General features: G+C 44.5%; 1 protein-coding gene across 1 annotated transcript; it reads right to left on the reverse strand.

The window, feature by feature from the left end:
- Positions 1-624: 624 nt before the first annotated feature.
- On the reverse strand, positions 625-3,415 carry adma (adrenomedullin a). The gene is made up of 4 exons (XM_084307405.1): positions 3,301-3,415; positions 2,569-2,675; positions 2,234-2,338; positions 625-2,063 (listed from the first exon to the last, which is right to left on the reverse strand). The coding sequence occupies exons 2-4, from the start codon at positions 2,661-2,663 to the stop codon at positions 1,676-1,678; spliced, it is 588 nt and encodes a 195-aa protein (XP_084163531.1). The 5' UTR covers positions 2,664-2,675; positions 3,301-3,415; the 3' UTR covers positions 625-1,675.
- Between the last annotated feature and the right edge of the window lie 8,086 nt (positions 3,416-11,501).

Here is an 11,501-nt window from a genome sequence, read left to right on the forward strand (position 1 = left end):
ATCCAGTGGTCAATCTTTCTGTGTATACCTGCTCTATTTCAAGTGATTCTACACCCCTTAAGGTCCTCAATAAATATGACAAACTGGATGATAACTATAGTCAAACAGAGATGCCTGCCTGGTGCCTTTCAATGCTGTCTGGTCTCCCAAAAGGTGTGATTACAGAAGTCATGAGGTCACGATGATCAGGGGTTTCACTATAGGGGCACTACGACGACCCTCTCTGCGTGCCACACGGGAATGTTAGATAGGACCCCCCCCCCCTTCTCCCCATAGCATCCTGATGTCCTGACTGTCTCCCATTGGATACAGATGTCGCTGGAATCCTCTCTAATGGCTCTAGGCTGTGCTGTGGTGTAGAGCGAGCCAACAAAGATGTGCTGAACCAAGCAGGAATGTTGCCTGGCTGGCACCCGTCTGCCCTTTAGGGGGGGGGATGAGGGGGGGTCGGCTCTAATGAGACCCTGTAATCACTTAACGGGGACCAGGTGCTGCAGCCTTGCCGGAGTTCACTGCAGACAATAGAATGCTAGAGAGTCATATCCTTAATAAACAATGGGGTCTGGAACAAAGTCTGTTTTTCATAATGCAAATGTTTATTTATATGACAAAGATAATCGCTTTGACACAAATAAAATAGACCACATTTTACAAATATATTATATAACATACCTATAAAACAGATATCCTATTACCACAGTTTGCAAAAGAGTAGTGGAAACAAATAACTACAATGCCCTTATATATTTCTTTCCTGTACAAAAATAGCTCTATCTGCATAAGTATTTTTTTTTAATGTAACCTCGATATAACATTTAAATAATGATATTCAACATGTTTTTTTTAACATATATACATATACTGGCAATAAAAAATATACAAATATAGATTGCACATGTGTTTATATAAACAATACAATTTTCAAGTATATTTCAATCCATTGTGGACTGGCACATATCTCGCAAAAAAATCTAAGGCATTTCCCTCCTCATACAGTGTCCAAAAACTTGATTTAGATTTGACAGCTTCATAGCTCTCTGCAGTATAATGTCTCCCTGTTTTGGCATTGTGATTAAGATAGATGTCTTTTCCTGACAAAATGCAGTCATTTTATGTCCATGTGGAAAAGTGCAGACAGGTATTGATGGCTTGATAGGAATATGATAGGATAATCCTTAGAGGATAGAAGAAGTCCTTGACTTGAGGAAGAGGTCCCAGGGTTTAAAGTCCCAGTATAATTAGGAGAGAGAAGCTCCCCTTTCACCCGACGGGTTCTTCTATGCCATAGGGTATAGGCACTATTCCTCTCCTGGCTATATTGCCAGCCAGGCATAGAGAGCAGCATCTGACTGTGGGGTCACTCCATGCGGTGCCATCCATCCAGTGCCTGTAGACAAGCTGATGCTGGGGGCCGTCCCGTGCTGCAGCTTCCAGGGAGAGAGAGGCTCACAGTGCAGCCAGTCTTTTTATTTTATTTATTCTTTAACTCTCGCTCAGTCCGCGCGTCTGGAAAACAATGCGCTGCTGCAGGGGAACAACAAGTCTTGAGGCATTCGGAGAATATTTAGAGCAGCGGAGGGAGAGACGAGACGCAGCCTCGCACCGGACCTGCTCCCCCCGCTCTCGCGGACGTCTCCCCCGCCATGCAGAGGCCGGGTCCCGCCGCAGCCGCTGCTCATGTCCGCCTCCCCCTCAGGAGCGTCTCCAGCCGGTGGACCCGTGATGATGAGTCCGCGTCGCTGCTGCTGCTCCTCCACACTGGCCTCAGCCTGCCGTGCTCCAGCTCCAGCCGCAGCGTCGTCATGGCTCTGCTGCTGCGCGCCGCCGGGAGGAGGAGGGAGCGACGCCGCCTCCGGCCGTAGCCCTGGGGGCTGATCTTGTCGATGGGGGCGCTGCCGATCTTCATCTTGTTGTTGAGCACGTGGAGGCGGTGGGCAAGGTCGTGCACCGTGCAGGTGCCCAGGGAGCAGCCCTGCCTCCGGGACTGGTTGACGGAGTTCTTAGACCGCTTGGTTCGGATGCTGCTGCTGCTGCTGCTGCTGCTGCTGCTGGTGATGTCGTTGCTGGAGGACAGAGAGAGAGGGGGGGGCATTAATTTTATGCTCTGCATTGACCCTTGATTTAGTATTACTTTACTTTGACAAACGTGATGATTCATTTTAAATTCTCATTTTGCTGTAAAGATTTTAAAGCAATGTCATGCCCCCCCCCCCATTATGAACGTCATTTTTACCTGGAATGTGGATTCAACGTATCTCTGGTTTCTTCTTCTTCTGGTCTGACAAACTGCTCAGACTCTGCTGTTCTCTCTGATCTGTTCTCCATCCAGACACTTAACCTGAGAGAGCGAGAGAGAGAGAGAGAGAGAGAGAGAGAGAGAGAGAGAGAGAGAGAGGGAACAATCCCATTAGTCCAGGACAGATAATTGAGCACACATGCATCATCTGCTGTCAAACAGCCAGCCACGCTCACTCACTGTCTCACTTGAAGACAGCTATAGCATTTCTAGTATCCTCCAATTTCTGGACAACATAATAAAGGAAGAATCCTCAAATGTATTTAGCTTACCTTTTTTTCAACTTTGGGCTGATATCGAGTTCCACACAGTATGTGACTGTGGTCAGCAGATAGCAGTAGAGGACGGACTCAAGGATCAGCTTCATCTTGACTTGAACCTGTGTAGAGAAGAGAGGAACAATATTTGTCAGTTATTTACTTATTGCAAAGATGACTTACTAAGCTATCTTCTCCTGCTGTAATGTCATGCCCCTCCTCCTCCCTGTGCCCATACCATGCACCCGCACTTGCACAAGAGTCCAAAAGCCAAGTTATTTTGCACTTATCATTCATTTATTTAAAAAGTCAGGCTGAGGTCAGATTCTGTGCGGTTAAGTAAACGTAGAGCCACGCTTCAGGCCCCCGCGCCAGTGCAAAGCGAAGGACACAGTGATATATACCAAATGAGTTTTCTTTTCCAAACTGGACTCTTGGCTCAAAACGTTTCAGGCACAAGTCAATGCCATTACCATTCAGTCTATTTGAACTCTATAGCCAATGAGCACTTTAAGGTTTTTTTTGACACACTATTCCTGCCAGATGTCTTTTACACATCACCTATATAGGAAGCAACCCCCCGTAGACACGCACAATAGGAGCTCCTTATATAACAAGACAGAGAACCTGCCCTTGTCTGCAGCACTTGAGCCCTGACCTCAAAAGACAAGCAAGGATAAAGCCATCAGCTTGAAGCCGGTATACAAATAGCAAACAGTTCCATTTTGGAAAAGGAAGTGTACATACCTGGAATCCTTTTAATAGTTCACTTGGACGAGGAGGAGACCTCGTTGGAGTAGAGAGAGAGTATTCCACAGGCTCCTTGATGTGGCTGCTGGTGCTGTAGAGAGAGGCAGCTGTGACAATGTGCTAATAGCCTCTACACACCGGACAGGCTGCCTTTATACAGGAGGTGGGCGGGACTCCGTGACTGACACACGCAGTCTCTCATCCGATTCCCCCCCCCCCCCCCCCTCATCCATTGCTGCTATACAGCTGGTATACGTGAAACAATGCTATATAGGGCTGTGTTGCTCAAACCTTTTTGATTCAAAAATAAATATGGAATGTCTTTTTGTGACCACCACCAACATGATCAACCATAGAGTGAGTGATTTTGACACCAAATAGTTACTATGAGTCCATTTCCACAGTATTTCACTTGACTTTCTGTAATAATTGGAGGAGGGCTTTGGACTTGAAATAGTCCTTATTTCACAAGAGAAAAAATGCCTCTGTACCAAAGATTATAAACATAATCATGTATATGTTTTCACGACCCCCCCCTCCCCCATCTTGCAAACCCCTGGGGGGTCCCGACCCCCAGGTTGAGAACCACTGCTATAGGGTTGTATGAAATACTAACATTTCAAATGAAGAGTTTGAAATGGTAAAGGGAACAATATTTAAGGCACAACAGGTGAATTGATGAATTGGGTTATGGTGTTGCTTCTTGTTTTTCCCAAATATCTTTTTATAGCACCTCCTACGCGTTGCATTTCTACTATTTCAGTGTACGTGGGCTCTATCTTTGGCACACGATCATCGGAACGAGTTCTAAAAGTCAGATAGACATTCAAATCAGAGAACAATGACTCGGCTTCAGGCGATTGCTTCATTCCTCAAATATTTGAGGAGGAGGGAGAAACTTCCTATCTGGAAATGAGACAACGGAGGAGAAAAAGACAAAGGTGTAAACTCTGATATTTAGACATATTTCAACCTCATGGCGAAGGAGCGGAGATATAATCTTTATAATCATTCAGCCCACCGTGCTTTTGGTGGAACCTAATTGAAAGGAGTTCTCCAAAGTCTACTTGCAAGGCATTACAAGTTTGACGTCAGCTTGAAAATAGATTGGTGAAGGAGTTTGATATTTGATAAGAGAGATAATTTGAGTTATTGGTAAAAAAAAAAAAATGCCTATAAGCCCCAATATACTCAATGTATTTGTAATATAAATATTTGACCTTAAACCAGCCAACTGATTTATTTTGATATTTGGATAGACGCTGAGAGGAATTTCGGACTTATCTAAAAATAAATCCAGAGGATTACTTATTTTCCTTCAGAATATAAACTTGAACAATAATCTATATGAGAGCATGGACAATATTGGCTTAAGCATTTTTTAAATTGTTTGCATTTGATTCGTATCTGCTCGAAATTATAGTTAATATGACTAATATGCACTTCCACGCTCAGGAATGCATACCCAGGAATCTGCTAGGTGATGGGTCAAATGAGAGCCATTTAGTCTGCCTCCAAGTCCCAGAGGATAGCGCCCCCTCACAATAACATGTTATTTGACCTTCAAATCACATACAGTGAGTCGCTTTAAGCCTACATACATCTTTGAATTCACACCTCACGTGTCATTGCTTTCAGATCAGACTAGGAATTAAGAAATAAAAAACACCCTTAGGTTCAGATTAATACCTTTTTAAAATGATTGATAACTGGTACATTATGTTCTGAATGGGTTGTGTTGGGTCATGAAATGTACTCGGGACATAAAAGGGTTATCATTTTGAAATTGTGAAAAATCTATACATATTAAAGGGGCACTTCACCAAAAAAACAATGCTGATTTATTTTTTGCACATAATCAATGAAATTATAACTTGGTAACCTGTAGGACAAGGACTACATGACATCCCTGGTGACCCCTACATTCAAACTAATTGACTCTCAATAACTGTCAAACTAAAATTAATGTGTGTAAAAACGGATTACAGTTTTTGAATGTATGAGATCATGTGCAAAATAAAACCACATTTTTTATTTCTTTTGGTGAAGTGCCCTTTTAGGATCGGAATTACAACCGTTTGGTTCCGACAACCGCAATGTGTTATTTATTGTAAACGCAATATAACTACACAATTCCTCTCAAGGTCTTAGAGCAGACAGGCAAAAACACACTGCAACGCTGGGGGGGGGGGGGGAGTGAAGGAAAGCGAGATGTGTGTGGCTCAAAACAACGCCCATGTCAGTGGGGGTCATGAGGCAGATGTTGATTACAGGCCCCCAGGGATGAATATGTGCACAAAGATGCCATCAGGATAAACATATTGGGGGGTAACAGCAGTCATCCAAGCAGCTGACCCGTGGTTAGTGGGGTGTACGGCTACGCTTGGGGGTAGGAATGCATGCGTGTGAGACATGCACTCGAACAACCTGGAGCATCGCCAAAAGACCTCAAAAAACACCGTCTCTCAAGACCCATCTTTTGGCGATGGTCCAGGTTGCTTGTGCACGTCTCACACGCATGCATCCCTACCCCCCATTAATAATATTCCATTATTATGGAAGCCACGGTGGTGTCAGACAGATGACCTGTCCTTCAGTGTGTGACGCTAAAACAACCAAATTAAAACCAAGCGCCGCTTCTGCACAGGATGCATGCAAATCAACCGACAAAAGAACCCTTTATATGCTGATGTTATTACAATTGTATCAGGTTTCAGGGTAGACATTTCAACGCAAATGATGTCTATACAATCAATTGTGTCGGTAAACCAACACGGGCATTAAATGCAATGTCTTAAAAATATCTTTGTGGTTACATCACCACTTAAATGTCACTTCATTCTGTAAATTATGTCCTTCTCCTTCTTCCGTCTCTCTGGCTATAAGAACATCTTGAGTTTGTCCATGCCCCCTGCAACGCTGTGACACTATAAATACAAGAAATGTGAAACACATGTGCTGTAAGCTAGCAAATATGTTGTAAGCATTTTGTAATGATAATTGGCTCTGTCAGACAAGTAATCCCAGCACTCTCTCTCAATGGAGAGAAAGAAATTGCGCAACCATGACAACAGCATCCTGTTGTTTGCCTCGCGGGCTCCTTATATGGCAATCATCTGCTTGCCACCCCCACCCCCACCCCCCGCGAGACAGGTGTCAATAGGGGCGAATGACACGCGCTCAGTCAGAGCGGAGGTATGTCGCTGTGGTGTGTTTAGGTAAATTGGGCGGGAAATGCATGCCACAGCGTTCGTTATGTAAAGTTTACGGGGGGGGGGGTATGGAATTATGCCAAGAAAGGTTGTCACGGTGACTTATTGACCTGGGAACCGTGTGGTGTTTGAACCTGTGTAAGAAATTCTTGTTGAGATTGATGTTCATGTCCTGCTCTCTGGCAAGCGAGCAGAAAACTTAATTTACTCACCCCACTGGCAAAACATTCTGAGTGGATCTAGTGTAGTAACAAATACCACATGCAAACATCCAATATTTGGCTTGACTTTAGACTGTGTTACTGGTGGTGTGTGTGTGTGTGTGTGTGTGTGTGTGTGTGTGTGTGTGTGTGTGTGTGTGTGTGTGTGTGTGTGTGTGTGTGTGTGTGTGTGTGTGTGTGTGTGTGTGTGTGTGTGTGTGTGTGTGTGTGTGTGTGTGTGTGTGTGTGTGTGTGTGTGTGTGTGTGTGTGTGTGCAGAGAGAGGGGGGGAGATAGAAAGAGAGAGAGAGAGACAGAGAGAGAGACATACAGATAGAGGGAGCCCCCCCCCCCTCATGCAAGGATCAGTGAATAGCTTTGATTGATTGAAAATTGTATTAACAGATTGCAGAATGGGTACATTACAATACAGTACAGCTCAATACACACAACCTGTTAAGCCTTAAGGTCCCCCTATAGGACCCCCTGCTTTTCTTGATCATAAATCGATCAATAGAGACCGTATTAGATCCCCAATTATCATAGCATGGGGTATCATTGGAAAGCCACACTCATTGGCTACAACCCTCTGCCAAGATTTTCGAGGTCGCCAAATGATTGACGGAACTAGAGCCCCGGGAGTCGGGGGTGGTAATGTGTACTTTTGCGTACTTGGGGCACGCCTCACATATCGGCATGTAACTCGAGAACCGCTGAACGGATTTTGTCACCTGAAAGGGCAATCGACAGGCAACAAATAGGGCTTTAATTCGATCTATATATTGTATTAAAAGAAATGCACACCCGAGCCACTAGAGGTCGGCAAAGAATCGTCCACATGTGGGCCCTTGGATGTTAAGAGGTTAATGTTTTTAAATATTTTTTTTGTAGCAAAGAGTAAAGACCATAACCCTATCAAAAACAGTAGTCAGTGTATATTTCCATTTTACCGATGTTTTATACGATTTATCGGAAATACGAATTTATCGGAAAATGCTAATTATCGTAAAAAACGCAAGGAAATGTCTAAATCCAGATTCAACCCTGCCATTGGAAAGAGGAGCATTTTCCCTATCCATAGATGTATGATTTGGCCATAATAAGGTCAAGGTCAAGTTCAAGGTCAAATATGAATTTATAATTAAAATCGATTATCATTAATTACTGTATCTACAAATCCTTCTGTTTAATCATCTTCCCTTTATTCATTTGCTTAGATTTTTACACATGATCTCAATAAGGTGGTGAATGAGCTCAGTGAGCATTTTCTCCTACCCGTATACATTTTTTATCAAAGATGCAAAAATCATAAATCATAATTTATATTCTCCTTTTCTTCATTACAATTTACTCAGCCTAGTAACAGACACAATATTTCTGACACTGGAAATACATACCCCCAGGTCCCTAGATGTTCCTAGATACCAAGAACATGCAAATTGACCTTGCAGAAGTGGAGCAATCTTCCATTTACTTAGGCATGTACCTTTAGGCGAAAACGGTCTACAGATTAACAGGTAAGGGGATGCAGACCAGAGAAAGAATTTCGTCTTGTTTACATCAGGGTCCCCCATTTTCAATTCATCATAACATATATGACATACAGATAGACAGTACTGCTACATCTTTTTTTTAATCTACTTTTTCTCCTCCTTTTTTCTGTGATTTTTCTCCCATCCCAATTTACCTCTCGTGCCAATTCTCCCTCCCCTGTCCTGATCGTTGCTCGCATGTGCCCCCCACTGGCCGGTCGTAGGGAGGATAGGAGCCCATCACATCTCCCCTCCGATATATGTGGAGGCAGCCAGTCACATCTTTTCACCTGCCAGCGCGGACTCTCATTGGCGAGGAGTAACGTGTAGGAGGCTCACACTGCCCCCGCCATTTTCCTGGAGTCGCTGTTTACAACGACCAGACTACCACCCATCGACTTCCACCCGCTGACTCTGCCAATTGAGTCAGTATGACGGCCGGCCCATGCCAGAGGCAACGCTGACAGCCGGATTCGATACCGGTGTCTCTTGCGTTGGTGACGAGCGCAATGTCCGCTGCGCCACCCAGCCGCCCCCAGTACTGCTACATATATACATTTATGACATACCAGATTTACAAATACAGTACTGTTTGTGATACAAAAAGAGTAAAAAAAAAAAAATAGAGTATATACAATACATACATACAGACGAAGAAACTGTACATTGGAGGAGGTGGGGTGGGGGGGACTGTACATTGGATGTCATTCCTCCAGTGTGCCCTGCCAGGAGGAGAGCTGAGCTTGTCCTCTAATCACGTGTGTGATGTCACACTGATAGTGAATGAATAGGAAAAAGAAGTGACTGTGAGAGACAACCGAGGATGGTTCTCTGGGCTCACGGATGATTCCAGTTCAGGAACTGAAAACATATGGACATAAACAGTTCAAACAAACATTTTACTAGTCCACAGAGTCAGCCTGTCGTTCACAAGGAGCTCCAAGTTGAACATTGGTATTAGTTCTGGTTTCACAGTCAGCCCGCCGTTCACAAGGAGCTCCAAGTTGAACATGAGTGGTTTCAGGGTTGGCGCTGAGAATATAACGTGAATTATTTAATTGACATAGATAGAAAGATGTATTCCACTTGAACTTGAGAATAGCCTTCACACACATTCGCCTATATCTACCTATTCCTATTTTTACAGCATTTACCAACGAATGAATGAAAACAGTACGGCTCAATACACACAATTGTTAAGGGGATGCAGACCAGAGAAAGTCGTTTGTCTTGTTTACATCAGGGTCCCCCATTTTCAATTCATAGTGACATTTATGACATACACAACATACATGACATCATGACATTTATGGCATAGGGACATACAAGACATACATGTATATATCACTGTTACATTTGTGACATATACGATATGCAAATATACATTACTGTTACCCATAGATCCTAACAGAGAATATATACATATGATGGGGAGGAGACTGTACATTAGAAGGGTGTGGGTGGGTGGGTGGGCGGGAGAAAAAATATACATACGGTGGGGAGGAGACTGTCTATTAGGATACCTATTAGGTCGGCTGCCAGTCTGTTTGCGGGGGTGAATACACATTATGTTTGTCTCAAGGCTAGACCTACATGCATCATCAAAGCGCATGTACAGCTCTGTACCATTATTACTATCTAAAATGTAATACTTGTGGAATATTACTGTAATGAGCTGTATGTGTATGATCCAAGGAGCGTCCTATGATCCTCATAGGTCAGGAGCATAACAGAAAAAAGCATTCCATGTGAAGTATTCTGTATTTTTGCATGTCAAATAATAAAGAAACTTGAACTTGAACTGTCTGATTGACCTTTTTCTATAAATTGATTTCCAATGATCTCAAAAGAGTGGGCCTACTTCGGGCGGCTAGGTGGTGTAGTGGGCAAGGCACTCGCCACCAATGTGGAGACGCTGGGTTCGCGTGTTCGAATCCAGCTCTCCACATTGTTTTCAGTTTGGCTGGTCATCCGTACTAATACAATTTGCAGTATTAGAGGGTGGGAAACTGATGGGTGGGGATCGGGCATTGTGGACAGCGACTCCTACAGGTCGGTTGGTGCGCCTGCGCAGTAGAATCAGGAAGTGTCGGGGGCAGCGTGAGCCTCCCACGCGTTACTCCTCGCCACTGAGAGATCGAGCTGCGCAGGTGAAAAGATGCGACTGCTGTTACCTCAAGTACCGGAGGGGACTTGTGCTATGTATGACTTAGTCCACATTGCAGCCGGCTTGTGGGAGGCAAGAAACAGCGTTCGTGACAGGGGAGGGTTGAATTGGATGATACGAAATTGGGATGGGAGAAAATATAGAAAAAATGGGAGAAAAAGTGGATCAAAAAAAGAGTGGGCCTACTTCCGGGTCAGGGGTCAGGGTGGGACGGACTGGGACCCGGCTGCCTGTATATTTTCCCCAACGGAGTTTCACTTCCGCATTCGGTTTGCGCGATCTGATTGGCCACTGACGTTTTTCTCAGCGCCAAACGCGTTACTCCTAACAAACTGGTTAAGCTTGGCGACTCTTTCGAAGTCGCTCTCTTTCGAAGTTGGTTAAGGTTAGGGTTAGGGTTAGTTGGTTAAGGTTAGGGTTAAGGTTAGGGTTAGTTGGTTAAGGTTAGGGTACAGTGTCCCCCCCCCTACCCAACCCCCCCCCCCCACCTCCAATGTACAAATACCTGTCAAATGTATATACACTCTTTTTTTTCTGGACACTTTTTGTATCACAAACAGTACTGTATTTGCAAATCTGGTATGCCATAAAAAAGATTTTTATCCACTTTTTCTCCCATTTTCTATATTTTCTCCCATCCCAATTTCGTATCATCCAATTCAACCCTCCCCTGTCACGAACGCTGTTTCTTGCCTCCCACAAGCCGGCTGCAATGTGGACTAAGTTATACATAGCACAAGTCCCCTCCGGTACTTGAGGTAACAGCAGTCGCATCTTTTCACCTGCGCAGCTCGATCTCTCAGTGGCGAGGAGTAACGCGTGGGAGGCTCACGCTGCCCCAGACACTTCCTGATTCTACTGCGCAGGCGCACCAACCGACCTGTAGGAGTCGCTGTCCACAACGCCCGATCCCCACCCATCAGTTTCCCACCCCCTAATACGGCCAATGTGTATTAGTACGGACGACCAGCTAAACTGAAAGCAAATGTGGAGCGCTGGGCTCGAACAGGCGAGCCCAGCGTCTCCAGATTTCATGGCGAGCACCTTGCCCACTACGCCACGTAGCCACCCTGGTATGTCATAAATTT

This window comes from Notolepis coatsorum (assembly GCF_963971535.1).
Source record: "Notolepis coatsorum genome assembly, chromosome: 2".
In the NCBI taxonomy this organism is placed as follows: Eukaryota; Metazoa; Chordata; class Actinopteri; order Aulopiformes; family Paralepididae; genus Notolepis; species Notolepis coatsorum.